General features: G+C 42.8%; 2 protein-coding genes across 2 annotated transcripts; both read right to left on the bottom strand.

The window, feature by feature from the left end:
- Positions 1-8,035: 8,035 nt before the first annotated feature.
- On the bottom strand, positions 8,036-9,431 carry LOC144337096 (pregnancy-specific beta-1-glycoprotein 8-like). Its single transcript, XM_077979918.1, has 3 exons — positions 9,383-9,431; positions 8,708-9,040; positions 8,036-8,328 (listed from the first exon to the last, which is right to left on the bottom strand). Exons 1-3 carry the CDS (start codon positions 9,429-9,431, stop codon positions 8,036-8,038), a joined length of 675 nt encoding a protein of 224 aa, XP_077836044.1.
- Positions 9,432-9,735: 304 nt separating this feature from the next.
- LOC114675668 (pregnancy-specific beta-1-glycoprotein 2-like) lies at positions 9,736-18,188 on the bottom strand. Its single transcript, XM_077983105.1, has 4 exons — positions 18,028-18,188; positions 16,369-16,728; positions 10,480-10,758; positions 9,736-10,095 (listed from the first exon to the last, which is right to left on the bottom strand). The coding sequence occupies exons 1-4, from the start codon at positions 18,089-18,091 to the stop codon at positions 9,848-9,850; spliced, it is 951 nt and encodes a 316-aa protein (XP_077839231.1). The 5' UTR covers positions 18,092-18,188; the 3' UTR covers positions 9,736-9,847.
- Positions 18,189-18,561: the final 373 nt, after the last annotated feature.

The following is an 18,561-nucleotide window of genomic DNA, read 5'->3' on the forward strand; positions in this document are numbered from 1 at the left end:
CTGTCCTGCGTCCACTGTCCAAGCTTATAGAGCTTCAGCAACAGAGCTGTTCTTGTTCTTAATGATTTCAGTGGAGAAAATTGCATTGGAAAAAGTAAAAGAATTCAGGGTCCAGTCCAGTCTACCAGTGGATTAGAAATACTCAAAGATAATGAACAGTGGTTCAATTTGGTAACAGGTGTACTACAGTTTTTCTTTTTAACATAATTTTTATCTACATAGGAGTCTCTATTTTTATGAAAGATAATTCCAGTAGGATGAATTAGTTTGCAAAATAGGTTGAGTCTCACCGAACTTGCCTAGATTTTTTACCTAAGTGCAGCAAGTGTAGCAATGGACCATAGACACCCTTTTTAAACTTTGCATTGCTAGAAGTTTTATAAAACTCTCAGATTAAACTTTCAAAAACCTTTTGAGACTAGGAAGCCAAATCAAGGCCATCTTCAGACTTTCCCTGCATTCCCTATGGGTTTATTCTATGTATATTGTCAAATAGAACATCCCAGTCAAAGCCTTGGTAACATAACCAATGTTTTTGAATGTGTCCTGTTATAAAGAGAGAAGATTCTTATTGAACTTGTGCAGATAACTTTATTACTATAAGCATATGAATCCTCATGAATAGTTTCCCAATTCTGGGGCACTCATATTGGGAGCAAAAGCAAATGTTTCAATTTTTGTTCACAAAAGTATACTTTAGTAAATTGCTGTGAAGTATAAAGAGCTTAAAAGAGAAAGTTCATAAATCTGGAGAAGAAAAGATTCAAAGAATCAGCACATTTTCAAATAAAAAATTATGAAAACGTTATTGTTTTGATTATTTAGTACAATAAAACTGAGGTTTTTTTCTTCTTTGTCTTGAATTTCTTGAAGGTATCAGCCTGTTCATTAAAATTTTGAAAGTTCTCAGAGAGTCCAGTGGTATGATCTTGAAGTTATCAGAAACTTGTATTCAAGAGTTGTTGTCAGAGTCCTTTCCATACATCTCGTTGAAGAAAAAGCAATTTTGGACTGTAGCTGAATATGAATACTTTGAGGAAGAATCAAAGCAACTGTCTGGGAATGACAAAGACTTAAAATGACTCTGGTGAAAAATCTAATGAGATTTATATTCGGTTTATTATGGTAAAGACACAGCTCACATAGAAATCTAGTTACTTCTGTGGCATACGACACTATGACTGATAACATATTCAATTTCCAGAAATTTCATATAGTTTTTAGAATATTCATTTTTTTGAACTTTTTTATTTTTATTTTTTGAGATGGAGTCTTGCTCTGTCGCCCACGCTGGAGTGCTGTGGCATGATCTATGCTCACTGCAAGCTCCGCCTCCCAGGTTGATGCCATTCTCCTGCCTCAGCCTCCGGAGTAGCTGGACTACAGGCGCCTGCCACCACACCTGGCTAATTTTGTTTTTGCATTTTTAGTAGATTCGAGGTTTCGCCGTGTTAGACAGGATGGTCTCGATCTCCTGACCTCATGATCTGCCCACCTCTGTCTCCCAAAGTGCCGGGATTACAGGCGTGAGCCACTGCGCCCAGCCTAGAATACTCATATTATTAAAATTCCCATAAATATTATTTAGAGAAGGTTTAGCATCACTTATCACTCATTTGAAAACACTTTGTATATATATTTTAACATATAAAATAAGGTGGCTTTTCCATTCAGCTTCTGTTTCCTAACTGGATTACTGAGTTCTTGATGTAACCCCTTAATAATTAGGGCCAAAAAAGTATAGTCTTATGTATGTTGAAAAAGGTCCTTAGGTCATTCCGGTACTTCTAGCTGAAAATCATTGATTTAGTTTTAAGTTCTACCTATTACAACAAGAGTTCTCCATCCTTGTTACATGTTAGTAGTGTCAGGGAAGACTTAAAAATTACCAGTGCCTGGGTCCCTCTCCAGACCTTGAAACTGGAACTCATGAGTGGGGCTTGAGCATCCACTTTTAAAAATGTTTTCCAGTGATTCCAATGTCTAGCTATATTTTCCATCAGATTTCTCTGATTTCTTGTGGCCTTCACTTTTTTTCTATTTTGGTATCATGATTATTTTCAGGTCTCATTTCCTGTCTTAGGCTTTATATCCCCTGGGGTAGCGACCTTGCCATCTTCATCTCTGTATCTTTTTTGAACACATGAATTGGCCATCAGGAAAAGGTCTCAAGCACACATAGGTTTTGTTCTGAGTCTCAGGTTCACAGGCTAATCCTAAAGTCTTTGTTCTCCACGAAGTCAGAGATTGCTTGTGATGAAGGGTGTGGTTAAGTCTGTAGTGCAGATGGTGGAGGGGAGTTCACCTTGTTTTCAGGCTTAGCATTGGGACTAAGAATTTTATGTCTATATGGGTGAAGGGGCAGGGATGTGTAGGAAGACAGTTCTGATTAAGATGGAGGAATTATACTAGGAAGTAGAGGTAAAGGAAGTGAGAAGGATTAGCAAATAGAAGAAATGTGAACTTACAAAGAGGCTAGAGTAGACCCTTGGAGATTCTTGTTTAAGTGAATTAACTAGATTTTAGAAAGGTTATGAGGCAGTCATATGCAAGGAAGGTTTCAAAGTCTGGAGACAAGAAGTCAAGCAACACTTTGAGAAGTGGTTGGTCTTTATGGGAATGGAGAGAATTACACTATTGAGAGATGTGAAAAATAATGAAGAGGGTTTCACAATGTGAAATTGTGTTTCTCGTTTGAATCTGAGAAACAAATGAGCAGAGGCTGGAGATAATTATGTCTAAAAGATAGTGGGGTACAGGGAGCATAAAGGTCAGGGAGAAAGGGAACTGCAGGAATTAGTGCTGAGAAACAGGAGTTTGGTGGAGGAAGGAGGAGATCCAGTCCCAGATACAGGCAAATAAGTATTTTCCCTTTCCCAAGCATGGCAGTCAGCCCTGCAGGAAACAGGACAAGAGAAAAGGACATCATACCTGCCAGTCTTCCTGGAATACAGAAATGACATCATGGTTGTTGTTTCGGAATAACCCAAGATAGATATCCTCTTCCTAAAGGAGCTGTCATGGAAAGAAAGAAAACAAGGAATGGAGGTGATGTTATTTTACTGGGGGAAGCCTCAGGAACAAGCATGTAACACGAGGTACTCTATAATTGTTTCTTCAAATAATATATTATTTCTGTTGTAAAGTTGATGGGAGATGGTTATATTCTTGCAGATTTTTTCCCCTCTCACCATGTTTCTAAGTTGGTGATCAGTCCTCTGTCAATTCTCAACAGCACACGATATTTCAGAAGGGTTTCAGATGGGAGAAAGGCTGATTGCTATTTTCTATATCGTTAGAACTTTCCACTTTCCCACCTTTTCATGGTTGCATCTTTTTCTCAGTGTCTCTGTGGTGGTAGCCATGAATGAGACCCTGCCGGGTCTTCATGGCAGGGACATGATTGACAGAAGGCCCAGGTCAGTGCATTTCAAATTCACCAAGTCCTTTGCACAGAAAGCTTCCTTCCCACAGGCTCCCAGCAAGGGTGTGAAAGCAAGCCTAGTTCTCTGAGGCTCTGTTTAACTTTAATGGGAAACTGGTTGGAGGACTCCCCATCAGCCATGCAAAAACTCTCTTAGAACTGTATTAATACCTAAAACTTCTTTCTCTTTCTTTTTCACAGGAGTCTGCTTTGCATAGGGGTCTGTGAGTTCTCCCATACTACCTTCATGCCTGCCCCACATTCCCTCAGAGGTGTCTTCCGTGATAAATTATCTTATATGTCTAATCCCATCCTGGATGCATCTCAGTTGGTAAAAACTAACATACCAGGTTTGATTCTTTGCACTTAGTTTGTTTGCTTTCTCTCTCACAAGTAGTCAGGAACCATGTCCTAGTGTTTTATGTGTTACCTCTTTTTCTACATATATATGGAAACAGGTACTGTTGAGGGGCACATCCTATGTGCCAGGCCCTTTGCTAAATGCTTTATCTGTACTTCATTTAATTCACACAGTAACCCTGTCAAGTGGATAGTATTTCCATTTTGCCGATGAAAAGACAGAAACTTAGAGTAGTGTAAAATCTTTCCTGGTGTCGTATGGCTAGTAATAGGTGGATCTGAGATTTGATGCTGGGACTATTTGACCTCAAGGCTAATGATGATGGTAGTAATATAGCAGCTGACATTGGTTCGCCTGTGTGTGGCATCTTGTTTCATTGACTGCATGAAACCTTTAAAAGAATGGTATGAAGCAAGCTCCCTCATACTTCAGGATTTGAAAGAAGAACAAACTAAACCCAAGCACAGTGAATGAAGGAAACAATAAGGATTAGAGTGGATAAAAATAAAATGGAGAATGGTAAAAGAATAGAGTAAATTAATGAAACCAAAAGTTGATTCTTCAAGTTAAAATCAACAAAATTGACGACCATTAAGTAGACTGACTAAGAAAAAAGAGAGATTAAAATTACTAAAATGAGAAATGAAAATGGAGTCTGAATATGACAGGTCATAGTTTAATCCTAGCACTTTGGAAGGTCACAATGGGAGGATTTCTTGAGGCCAGGTGTTTGAACCAGCATAGGTAACCTGGGGAGACCCAGTCTCTACAAAAAAAGAAATAAAAATCAATTAGCTGGGCATATTGGCATGCATCTGTATTCCTAGTATCTTGGGAGGCTGAAGAAGTAGAATTGCTTGAGCCCAGAAGGTTGAGGCTATGGTAAGCCATAATCATACCACTGTATTTCAGCCTGGGCTAGCGTACAGAGTGAGAGCCTGTCTCTCTCTCTGAAAGAAAGAAAGAAAGAAAGAAAGAAAGAAAGAAAGAAAGAAAGAAAGAAAGAAAGAAAGAAAGAAAGAAAGAAAGAAAGAAAGAAAGAAAGAAAGAAGAAAAAAGAAAATGAAGTGATTACTACCAATTCTAATAAAATGATTATGAAATTGCTGGAAATAATTGTATGCCAATAAATTGGATAACCTAGATGAAATAGACAAATTCCTAGAAAAACACAAAAATATGAATAGAGCTATAATCAGTAATAAGATTGAATCAATGAAAGCATTTGATGAAATTCAATGTTTTTTCACAGTAACAACATTCTAACTAAGAATGGAAGGAAACCACCTCAACATAAAGGCAATATGTGAGAAACCCAATACTAACATCATACTCAATGGAGAAAGACTGAAAGTTTTCCCTGTATGAGCAGGCACAAGACAAGGATGCTGCTTTTGACACTTCTATTCAATGTAGTATTGAAAAATCGAGTCAGAAAAATTAGGCGAGAATTTTAAAAAAGACATTCAAATTGGAAGAAAGAAGTAAAATTATTTCTGTTCGCAGATAACTTGAACTTACATGTAGAAAATCCTAAAGATGGAACAAACTTATTAGAATTAATAAATGAATTCAGTAATGTTGCACAATACAAAATCATCATTCAAACATCAGTCGTATTTCAATACACTAACCATGAACAATCTGAAGGGAAATTAAGAAAATATTTTTAATTTGTATTAATATCACAAAGAATAAAATATTTTAGGAATAAGTTTAACCAAAGAGGTGAAATGATTATACCTGAAATCCATAAAATATTGCTTAATGATGACATCAATAAATTGAAAAACATTTTGTGTTCATAAATTAGAAGACTCAATATTGTGAGGAGGACAATGCTACCCAAAGTGAGCTCCAGATTCAATACACTTCCTATCAGAATCTCAGTGACAGTTTTGCAGAAAAAGAAAAATCTGTCCTAAAATTTATATTGAATCTCATGACTCTAAATAGACAAACAACTCTGAAGAGTAAAAATGAAGCTGGAGGACTCACTCTTCCTGATTTCAGCATTTACTACAAAGCCCCAGTAACCAATACATTGTGGTACTGGCATAAAGGAGGACATAGAAATTAATGAAATTGAAGAGAGAGCCCAGAAAGAAATACTTGCATATATGACCAAATGATTTTCATGGAGTGTGCCAAGATCGTTCAATGGGGAAAGGACAGTATTCTCACCAAATGACATTGGGAAAGCTGGATATCCAAGGGCAAGAATGAGTGGAACCTTTACCTAACACCATATACAAAAATTAACCCACAATAGATCAATGATCTAAATGTAAGAGCAAAAACTATACCACTCCTAGAAGAAAAGGTAGAAGAAAATCTTTATGATATTGGATTTCACAATGATTCCTTGGTTGTAACAACAAAAGAATAGGCAACAAATAAAATGGATAAATTGGACTTCATAAAAACCAAAACCTTTTATATATCTAAGAACATTATCAAGAAAGTAAAAAAGGAACCCATGAAATGAGAAAAATATTTGCAAATTATATGTGTGATACCTAATTAATTTCTAGAATACATGAAAAACTACAAGTCAACAACAGCAAACATCCAAAAACCCAATTAAAAAATGAACAAAGGATTAAAGCAGAGTTTTCACCAGGGAAGATATACAAATATCCCATAAGTCCACGCAAATTTCCTCAGCGTCACGAATACTTAGAGATATGCAAATCAAAACCACAATGTGACACCATCTCACACACTTTAGGATGGCTTTGATAAACAACATAAAACAACAAGTGTTTGTTTTTTGATAAGCAACATAAAACAACAAGTGTTTTCAAACAGTTGGAAAAATTGGAGCTCTAGTGCATTGCTGATGGGAATGGGAAATGTTACAGCCACTGTAAAAAGTGGTGTGGCTGTTTCTCAAAAAATGTAAACAATAAATTACCATTTGATCCAGCAATTCCACTTCTAGACATACTCCCTATAGAATTAAAAGAAATTTGAACAAATGTTTGCACATTGATGTTCAGAGAAGCATTACTCACAATAGGAAAAAAAAGGAAACAACGGAAAGTCCATTGAAAGGTAAGTGGGTAGGCAAATGAGGTATATCTATACATCAAAATGTTATTCAACCTTAACAAGGAATAAAATTCCAATACATCGTGCAAAATGGATGAACCTTGAAGACATTATGCTAACTGAAATAAGCCAGACACAAAAGGATAATTATTTTATAATTCCATTTATAAAAGATAGAATAGCCAGTTACATAGAGACAGAAAGTAGAATGGTGGGTGCTAAGACTTAGGGGGAGAAGGAGTGAGGGTTACTGTTTATTGGGTACAGAGGTTTAATATGGTAAAAGGAAAAAGTTCTGGAAATGGATAGTGTGATGGTTACACAACACTAAATTGCACACTTAGAAATACTTAATGATAAGTCTTATAATAGATATATATAAGTGTTCTGGTAGTCTTATACTCTATAAATATACACTTTCTGGCATGGCCCCTTTCCTGCCATGCAGAGCCCCAGAGGTGAATCTCCCTATTTCTCCAAGTGTGCATCACTCATTGTCCTCTGTGCTGTGTCCCACGTGCTGTGCCCACAGCCTTATATGGCTGGTGACTTCAGAGCCAGGATACAACTCCAGAGTCTGCCCCGAGGCTCCCTCTCTTCTTATTTCCCTGCAGCCTAGGCTTCATTTCAACCGGCAGCTCAATTTAGCCGAATTCAGGACAGGCCATCAGGGGTCTTTCTCCATACATGCTGTTCCCACCCCAGTGGGACCCACCCCAGTGGAGTCAGGAAGGGCCAGTCACTGGAGAAGCCTGGAGCAGAGGATGCAGCAATCTGAGCTGCTCCTCTCTCATCCAAGGGGCTTCCTCCTCTCATTTGGGGGAAAAATGTGAGCTTGTTTCAAAGCCTCAGATGTTCTTTGTAGCACATGGAGTAAGTAAAAGAAAACAAAGATGTGGCAGAAAGGGATGTGTTGGAGACAGCGAGAAGCAACTTGATCTTGAGGACTCTCCTTCTTGTCCCTCTATGAAGCCTCTTCCACCACATAGGGCTCAGGACTGACAAAGCCCCCTCCCTACCCTTCTCAGACTGGACACAAGGTCAGCCATGAGAAAACAGAGAAACAAGAAGAAAGTCTGTAGAGAGAAATTGAGAGGGTTCAGAAGGAGAATTTAGGATTTGCTTCTACCCATGGGACACAGGCTGGGAATAAAAATGTTTTCCTGACTCTTCTCTGAAAGCCAGATAGACTCCACCTAAAACCCTATTGCCAATGATGCCGGGATCCACTTACCAGAGACTATGACCATCTTGAATGTGGAACATTCCCTGCCAGTGGCTGAGTTACGAGCAGAGCAACCATAGATCCCGTTATGCTTTGTACTAATTTGGGGGATAAAGAGCTCTTGTCCTGATTGCACAAACTTCCCATTAATCGTCCAAGAATACTCTGCCGGTGGGTTAGAGTTCGCGAGGCAGGACAAGTAGAGGTTATCTCCTGAACGGTAATCCGTGAATGAAGGGAAAATCCTGGGGAAGTCTGGACCATCTGGAGTAAAGAGAATAAAACCACAGGTGATGTCGTCCAAGGGAAGGGGATGCGCCTGGTCTCTCAAAGGGACACAGTGTCCCTCTGAGCCAAGACACACCCTCAAGGCCCAGCCAAACCCCTTCTGTCTTCACTGAACAGAGGCATGAGGTATTCACGTGTTTCTCCCATCACAGGATGTAGACCCCAAGTCTCCCATGACAAGAGCAGCCCCTCCCTTTATATTCTTGCTTAAGGCTGTGCCTAGCCAAGTTTTCCCAGGGCAGGGAGTCATGACCAGCCCTGGTGTCCAGAAATAAAAGTATCTGTATTTGAACCTGAGAGAGACTGAGATGCCTGGCCTCTGGTGGCTTGGATTTTTGCTGGTGGCCTGGTCCACAGAGGAACCAGATAAAAAGGACATCCAGGATGACTGGGTCACTGCAGATGCTACCAACTCGGTCCCGTATTTCACATTCATAGGGTCCTGTGTCATTTCTTGTGACATTGGCTAGAATGAGGATCCTGTTTTTACCGGGTTGCTTTAGCCTGGGACTGATCGGGAGGCTCTGACCATTTACCCACCACACGTAGGTGTAGCCCTGAGTCTTAGGTACACAAGTTAAGGATACATCATTCTTGTTCTCCATGGGGTTGAAATAATTGCTGGTGATGTAGGGCTTGGGCAACTCCGCTGGGTGGATAACAGAGAGAAGATTGTCCTGTGTGGCACCTTTGATTCCTCCACAGACATCCTTCAATCAGAGTTGGCATCTCCCACCTCTCAGCCCACCCGAGTCCTTGAAAGTCAATAGCTGGTGCGTGTGTCACAAGACAGATGTATGATGATCTAAGGGCTCAAAGACTATGAGGCTGCCTGCTCTGTCTTAGGGAAGCACAGACTTTCTGAAGTGTGAATTTAGCAGCAGTGTTGGGTCATGGACAAACATGTCAGTGGGAGTCACAGGCCCTGGTACACGTCCCAGTCCCTCTCTAATCCACTGACTGGCTGGCTCACCTTGGATTCCTTACCTGGAATGTGCAACTGCTGGGTCCCTTCCAAATTCCATCCTACTTTGCCCCCCTAGATGTGATTTCTCTGCAGCTTCCATTTCCAAGGACATTCTAGAGATGAGTAATAACGGGACTTCCCATTGTCCTGAAACCCTAAGATACTGAACAGCCTGGCCTGGGACTGAATGTTTCAGCAGAAATAAGACATGGGAGACCAGAGTCAAACCTGGAGGTCAGTTCAGTCCTGAGGCAGTGGAGGTACAAGGTGGGGTAGTTTTTTGCAGGTGTTTCATGATGACTTACTTGAGCCAGTGACCTCCAAAGATAGAACAGAATGTAAGGAATGATCTAGAAAGAGTGAAGGGGACAGGCAAAAGCTGGTCGTTTTGGAGCAGAAACATATTCCCTGTCGTGGGTTTTTTATTTCCTTCTCCGTCTGCAGAGGGCAGGTGGTTCTTCCTTGATAGCCAGATAGACTTCACGGGAAAACATATGGCCAATGCTCCCTGGATCCACTTACCAGGAACTATGATATTCTTAATGATGAGATTGTTCCACCAGTAGCTGAGTTATGGATGAAACAGACATAGGCCATTCTATATGTTTTAGTGATGTGGGGGATAAAGAACACTTTTGCTGATTGCTGGAACTTCCCGTCAATCAGCCAAGATTGCTCTGCCAGTGGGTGAGAGTCTGTGAGGCAGGAGAGCTTGGGGACTTCCACTGGATGGTAATAGGTGTATGAAGAAGAAATGGTGGGGGTATCTAGGCCATCTTGAGCAGAAAATAAAGTCACAGCTGATGTTGTCAGAGGGAAGGGAAAATCCTGGCCTGTGGAGGAGCCACGGTGACCCTGTGAACTAAGTCACTACACTGAAGTCCCAGCCAAATCCCTGCTGTGTTCACTGATCTGGAGCTTGAGACATTCACCTGTTTCTCCCATCATAACCTGTGGACCCTGAATCTCCCATGACAGGAGCAGCCTCTTCTCTCCCATTGTCGATCAAGCCTAAGCCTACTCTTAGTCATCATGGCCAGCTTTGATGTCTAGGTTTAAAGGTCTCTGTTCTTGGACCTGAGAGGGAGTGAGAGGCCTGGCCTCTGGCCATGTGTATTTGGGATGGCAGCCTGGCTCACAGAGGAACAGAAGATACTCACAGAGGAGATTCAGGGTGACTGGGTCACTGCGGCTGGAACTCACTGGGTTCTTCATTTCACATTCATAGGGTCCTGCAGTATCCTTTGTGACACCAAATAGAACGAGGGTCCTGTTGTTTCCAGACAGCTGCCACTTGCGACTGATAGGGAGGCTCTGACCGTTTATCCACCACAGGTAGCTTACATCCTGAGTGTCAGGATCACAGGATAAGATCACAGTCTCCACGGCCTCTCTGGGGTTTAAGTTGCTGCTGGAGATGTAGGGCTTGGGAGTCTCCACTGTGCAGATAACAGAGAGAAGATTGCCCTGTGTGGCACCTTTGATTCCTCCTAAGACATTTTTCAATCAGAGATGGTCTTTCCCACTTCTCAGCCCACTCAAGTCCTAAAAAGCCCATGGCAGATGTGTGTGTTACAAGACAGATGCATGGCAATCTGAGGGTTCAGTGATTGTGAGGCTGCCTTCTGTATGTGGAAGAAGCACAGACTTTCTCAAGTGTGAATTGAGTAGCAGCATTGAGTCATGGAAAAACATGGGACCAGCAGTCACAGCCTCAGGTGCCTCTCTGAGTCCCTCCCTCTCCAACTGCCTGCCTGGCCCACCTTGCGGTCCTCACCTGGAGCATGCATTGCTGGAATCTTCTTAGTTTCAGTCTTACTTTGCCCCCAAGGTATGTTTTCTCTGCAACTTCCCTTTCCAAGGGGATCTTAGGGATGGATGATGAAAGTTCCCATTGTCCTTAAACCCTTTGAGTACTGGGAAGCCTGGCCTGGGACTGGGTACTTGAGCAGAAATAACACAGGGGAGACCAGAGTCAAGCCTGGAGGTCAGTTCAGTCACCAGGCAATGGAGCCACAAGGTGGGGCGGTTTTCCCAGCTGTCTCATAGTAAGTGACTTGAGCCAGTGACCACTAAAGATAGAGCAGAGTCCAAGGAATAACCTACAAAGAGTGAAGGGGACAGGCAAGAGCTGAGAGCTTTGGACCAAGACCATGTTCGCTGTTCTGCATCCATGATATTCCCTTCCCCCTGTAGAGGGCAGGTGAGGACCATGTATATCTTTCTAGAAATACACGTAGATGTTTGCAAACGCAGAACTGAATGGTAGAAAGGGCGGACATGAACTGATGACAGAAGTCTGGCCCTCATGGACCATATGTGTTTGCTGGCTATTAGAGCAATATGTGGGAAGAAGTCTTGCAGATACTTTCTCTCATTAGACATTCTACTCTCTAATTCTAGGAGTTAGACTACTCTATGTAGCTTATCTCAGTGGATTCCAGAGTGAATCATAGAGTAGAATAGTAGTTTCCAGGAGCTGTGGTCGGGGGAATAGGGCATTGTTCCATGGCTGTGCTGTTCAGTTATACAGGATGAGGAGGTTCTAGAGATCTCCTGTACAGTTTTATGCCTATAGTTCATACAGATAAAGTGTTCCTTATGCAGAAAGCTTAAAACCAAGGTTTTTGGATTCTAACTTTTTTATTTATTTTGGAATATTTATGGTAGATGTACTGGGTTAGCATCCCAAATGTGAAAAATTTTAAATCCAAAATGCTCCTGTGAGCACTTCTTTTTAGCATCACATCAGTGGTCAGAAGTGTTGGATTCTGGAGCATTTCAGATTTTAGATTTCTGGATTTGGCATGTTCAATTTGTAGTACTGTAATTTTCCCATAAAAAGTTGTCATGAGTTTAGACCTCATGTTATGTTGTGACTCTAGTAACGAAACAAAAAAAGATTTGGAGGAAACATTAAAATGTTGTCGTAAGTGGAAATTTTTACTGATGGTCCAAACATCTGAGATGGATTGCTATTAGTAATATTTATCTTGATACCAAATTAAGGTTTAGGTGTGGGGTGAATTCCAACAGGATCACATTATGCTCAAAGAAAGCTGCCAAAAGTGATTTGAAATTAGCAACTCCTTAAGTAGAGAGAGTCCCGTTAAAGAGACAGAACTGGTCAGTGTGTCAATTACATAAAGGGAGGAATGATGCCGAATTAAAAGAAGTGATATGTGTTATGTTAGTAAATATAGTAAGAAATCCCTGTTTCTAATTTCTGTGCAGAGTTAGGAAAAATGGGGAAGAGCCCAAAACAGGTATGTGAAATGCTTTCTTCATTTTCTCTTAACCTCAGGAAATACAACTAGAGTTTAAGTTTGTGTGAATCAGGAAGAGTCTAAGTGAGATGCCAGTGGCTCATGTGTCCCCCACACAAAGAACCCCAACTTATGAAAATGGCATCATCAGGAGGAAACAATCGTATGTGGCACAGGCTGTAAAACCATCAGATAGCACGCCCTGGCCACCTCCAACAGGTCCCCGAAACCACCAGTATTCCCATTATGTGTAAGTTACAGCCTTGGAGGTTGTACCACAACTACAACATTTAAAAATTGCTATTGTCAATACAAAATGTTAAATATGAAGTGGGATATATTGTTCCATTTTTTTCCCCCACTCCTTTTGAATTTTCCTTTTCCAGTTTTGGAAGTTTCTATTGACACATCCTCAAGTTAGGGATTGTTTTCTCAGCTGTGTGCATTCTACCACTAGGCATCAAAAACATTCTTCATTTCTCTAACAGCAAGTTTTTCGTTTTCCTTTTTTTTCTGAGATGGAGTCTCACTCTGTTGTCCAGGCTGCAATGCAGTGGCAAGATCTTGGCTCACTGCAAGCTCCACCTCCCGGGTTCATGCCATTCTCCTGCCTCAGCCTCCTCAGTAGCTAGGACTACAGGCGCTCGCCAGCACACCTGGCTAATTTGTTTGTATTTTTAGTAGAGATGGCGTTTCACTGTGTTTGCCAGGATGGTCTCGATCTCCTGACCTCGTGATCCGCTCGCCTTGGCTTCCCAAAGTGCTGGGATTACAGTTGTTAGCCACTGTGCCGGCCATCTCTGAGGGATTTTAACGAGTTGTTGACTTTTGAGTTTTCCGTTGTTTACTTACTGTTAGAACCGAGTGACAAATTTCAAGCCTGTTATATGGCTGACAGGAAACCAGAAGTCTCTAGGAAGTGACTGGAGAATGTGAGCTCCATAGTAGGTTGTGGATGGAGTCGTGAGTGAAATGGGTGAAATCAGCCCATGGGCTTTGGAGACTGCAGGCCTGCCCAGCCTCTGACACCCTGGTCAGTCAGTGCAAAGATTACAACAGTGACAGCAAACTAGCATGGCTGACTCCATCTGGCATCGAGTCTCAGGCTGGCTGTCCTCACTCATTCCTGGACATAGGCCAGGCTAACCATGGGAGGAATTTAATTTATGGTTTAACTTTGAAGCAAGAATGATAATAGTTCCTCCATAACACTAATACCCTTCTTTTGCCCAGGGATTGCCTTTGTAAAACTGGTGAAAGACCATGAGAATAAGATTGTAGGAGGGAACTGAATTCTGCTAAAATGGAGGCACAGTTTCTATAATCCCTTACTGCTCAAATGTCATTTGCCCAGAGTTTACAAAATTTGTATCTATTTGCTCCTATAGATAACATCACTATTGTAGAACCTGAGATTGGTCTTTTGAGATGTTTCTCATTCTTTGCATTCTGGAAACCCGCTGACCTCATCCATACCCATGACTAATGGCTCAGCCAGTCACATGGTCCCCACCTAGAGGTGGATTCAAGCACAAACAGATCATTTCCCTCCGCCCTCATGATTCCATCCCCAAACAGTCAGCAGTACCCATTTTTTAGTCCTGTGCCCCTGAAACTATCCTTGAAAATCTCTAACCCCTGATCCACTAGGGAGTCTGATTTAAGTAATAATAAACCTCCATCCTCCTGTTTGGCACACTTGGAGTCATTAAAATATTTCTTTACTGCAAATCACTATCTGGATAAATTGGTTTTGTTTGTGCAGGAGGCCAGAAGAACTTGTCTGGAAATTATAAGAGTGGATGGAGGAGCTGACTATCCCTGTCCCATGGTCTTGTCCACAGATCAGCCTCACAAAAGGACAGAGCCCTGAATGGGGATACAGTGGAAGCTTATTCTCTTAGTGACCTGGGGACATTGGCTCAAGATGAAACTTGGCAGGAGTGGCAACTCCAGGTGATTTCTGTGCCTTTCCTGTTTCCTGGGAGGTGGGCCAGGCCACAGTGTTAGCAGGAAGGGAACAGAACAATTAACCTAGTTAGAGGGAGTGTCTGGGGAAGGCCTAGGGGTGGAGGAAGAAGCTGTGCAGGGCAGGGCTTGCCAGTTAGAATGAAGTGGGAGGAAGATGAGGGACACAGAGAAGCAGAGAGAGGCAGAGACAGCATGGCAGTGAACAGTGGGGCCTACAGTGACTTCAGAGACCCCAGGGACCAGGTGTCCCCAGTTCCACAGGCCAGGATCAGGCCTGAAAACCCTCCAGTGACCAAAGGGCTTCAGAGTTACATGAGATGGGTTGGCTTTAGGGGCAAGAGTTAGTGGGGGATGAAACATGGGTGTCAGCCTCTGAATGACAAGGGACAGGTGAGGCTAGACCTCCTAGGATCCTGCATCCAAGATCCAGTCTAAAGAAGTTATGGATCATTCATTTCTTCATTCAATTCCTTCATTTGTTATGTGAGAGCTCCTGAGTGTGTGTCTCTCACTGGGCCTGTGCTGGTGCAGTGTGTGAGTGGGGAATGAAAACAAGGTCCTCTCTTTTATCCTGTCATGTCAGTGACATGGACACTTTAGGAAACAGGATTTCAGGTTCAGTAATAGGGGTTAAGATCTGAGTGGGAGACCTGGACATGTTTTGCACTGACTCTGACAGTTGAGGCAGGTGATTTAGTTCTGGAGTACAGACTAATCAGCTGACCATTTGCTCTCACTCCTCTGATGTTTGGATGCCTAAGAAGAGAGGATTTGAGCCAATGAATGACTATGGGGTCCTTTGAACCCAAAAAGCCCTCACTTCTGGTGGAGGAGAGGATGGGCCTGTGGCTACAGACAGACCTCATGTGACCCTGATCTGCCTTTTGTGTTTGTGTGACTCTGGTTCAGTGACTGTGCCTTCCTGTGTCTCAGTTTTCTCTCAGTCAAATAAGGTAAACTGCAAATGGACTGTGGCTTTTCATGCTTTCTGTGAATAAATTGTAAATTCTTCACAGTCACCTGACCTAATGCTTGGTGCAGTGGAGGTGTTCACACAAACAGCATTTATTATTACTCACTTCCATGAGAGAGCACCTTTGTCCACAGATCACTGTGGATAAGCTGCTGCCAGGTACATTTTCTGTCTTCTGTTTCTGCTTCTGGGGACATTAGACTCGCAAAGCAGTTGGCTGATGGCCTATAAAGCTTGTCTTTCTGTCCTCTCCACTCTGAGTGTCAGGTGAAGAAAGCTCTGTCCTGCCCAGATGAGGATCTGAGGACTGAGCCCTGGCAGTGAGCAGCTCCAGGAGACACAGTCCTCAGACGCCTGGTGAATCCTTGGTCCCAGTAAGCCCTGCCACAACCCAGCCTTGGCACAGGCTCCTCAGCTTTATCTGGAGTAAGGATTTAGGGACGGGTCTGGGGTTGAGGCCTCCAGGGCTGAGCTTTTCTGAGAGTATCTCTGGGGGCCTCTTAGGCAAAGCCCTACTCAGTTCTCCAGGGTCTTTCTCAGGATCTAGTTTATGAAGAGGGCATGAGGTGCTTGGCTGAGATTCATCTCTTGCTGAGCACCCTCCCTTCAGACTGTCCTTCCTGTGCAGCAAGTGTCTACAGGGTCTGGAGGCAGGAAAGGAATTCTGATCTGTTATAGTTTGTCTCCTCTGTGTGTGTCCTCCACTAAATGCCAAAACACCAACATGCGACATAATGTAGAGAGGGACACAGGCACCGTCTAGGCCTGACAATCCTGTTGGTGTAAAGTAGAACGGAATCCCAACCCCCAATACCCAGGGATCATGTGGAATCACTCACGGTATAAGGTGAAATGTCCAATTACTCCTTTAGTCTTATCACCTTGCTTTATCATTTGAATGGTGTAGGATCCTGTGTCATTCTTGGTGACATTCTGGATCAGCAGGGATGCATTGGAATATACTGTTTCTCGTCCACTGTATGCAGGCCCAACTATAATTGTTTCAGCATCTATTACATATGATGTAATGTAATGGTGGAAGTCCGTTTTTTGCCCTTTGTACCAGATGTAGGCAATAAGATTCTGGGGCAAATTCTGGACAAGTAGAAGAACATCCTTCCCCTCAGAAACTTTGGCTGGCTGGGCTTCAATTGTGACTTGAGCAGTGGTGGGTGGGTTCCAGAAGATTAAAAGTGATGCTAGGACGTGGAGAGAGCATCAGTCAATATTGCGACGTATGTATGGGGGTGAAAAATGGGACTCTGGGTCCTGAGAAGATCTCTTCAATCTTCAGTCTTGAAGACACACACACACACATACAAACACACACAGCACCCCAGTATGACAGTAGGACACACACATACACCCCTTTTGTGTGTGTGTGTGTGTGTGTGTGTGTGAACTACTGTCCTACTGGGTCAAAGTCAGCAGCATGACCCCCATTTCTTCAACCCTTCTTACCTTGTCATATTTCTGTTTGGAATCCTCTTCCCCAGGGATCTTCATGCCTCCCTCCACACCACCCTCAGGTCCTGCTCACATCAGGGCATCCTTAGACTTCTTTCCTGACACCTCCTTCAGAGACCCTGGATCTTCTATTTCTGACCTTTCCCTGCTCTGCTCCCTCCGGAGCTCTTGTCAACACCTGACCTCACATTCTAGATCTCTTTGCATGTCTGTCTTCCTTCCCATGACAGCGTGAGCTCCCTGAAGACAGGGACTTTTAGGATCTTGGTTGCACCCCAGTGCCTGGAACAGGCTTCAGACTCCTGTAGATGCGAAAGTTCCCAGGTCCCTCCATGCCTGGGATGTTTTTTTTCTTTCACCAGTTGTTGAGGTTTTTTGCTGAGGACAGTGTTTCATGCAATGCTTATGTTTTCATTTGAAGTGTCATCTGATAATCGTTATTATTATCATTTTTCAAAATGTGGTGTCCAGTGTCGATTAACCAGGAGAAAAGAACACTTGAGATTTTCCTACCTCTTACCAATTCCAGTTCAATGTGATTTTCCTGTTTTGACCCCTGTCTCTCTCTGGTGTATTTTCCCCTATCCAGGCTCCAACAGAGCCTTCTTTTCTGTTTTTGTTTCTTCTTTTCCTTTCCTTTCTTTTCTTTCTTTTTTTTTTTTTTTTTTTTTTTTTTTTTTTTTTTTGAGACAGTCTCATACTGTCACCTAGTCTGTTGTGAATTGTCATGATTTTGGCTCACTGCAACCTCTGCCTCCCAGGTTCATGTAAATCTCCTGCCTCAGCCTCCCAAGTAGCTAGGATTACAGGAGCCCATCACCACACCTGGTTAATTTTTTGTATTTTTAGTAGAGACGGGGCTTCACTGTGTTGACCAGACTTGTCTTGAACTCCTGACTTCATGATCCACCCACCTCAGCCTCCCAAAGTACTTTCTTCTGTTATTTCTTAGAACCCCATCCTCTCCAGGAAAATCCATCCAATCATTCTGCTTCCTCCTCCTGTCCTCTCCGAGGAAGTTCTCTCCTCACCTGTGAGCAGGAGCTCCTTCCAGGTGATATGCAGTGTGCAGCGAGGGGCTGAGAGGGGCCCCATGGGCTTTGCTGCCTGTGTGTTCTCCTGTGTGGAGATGAGCCTGGGATCCAGAATCTTTCCTAGCACAGCTGTCAGCTGTGCTGTCCTTCCTCCTTCTGTGCTGGGCCTCTTTCCGGGGCAGGAGCACTTCTCAGGCTCATGGGTGGAGTCTGAGCCCAGGACACCTCTCTGTCCCCTCCCCTCTCAGTCCTGCCTCCTTGTCCCTCCTTCTCTTTTACCTTTTGTGTGTGTGTCAGGTCCCTGGGAATTGTGGAGGCCTCTGCCTTTTTCAGCAGTGATTCTGTCACCAAACCTCAACACACACTATGTGCAGAAACACAAACACACACACAAAAGAGACACACACGGTCACACACATACCCTGTAGGTTGGACAAGCACAGTCCTGGGTCTCAGCCTCCTGCTGTCCCAATGGCTCTGGTTTGGGGTGCACATTCATGCCCTTTGCCCTCTTTCATCCCCATCTGGCTC

The sequence above is a fragment of the Macaca mulatta genome, chromosome 19 (genome assembly GCF_049350105.2).
Source record: "Macaca mulatta isolate MMU2019108-1 chromosome 19, T2T-MMU8v2.0, whole genome shotgun sequence".
NCBI classification, from domain to species: Eukaryota; Metazoa; Chordata; class Mammalia; order Primates; family Cercopithecidae; genus Macaca; species Macaca mulatta.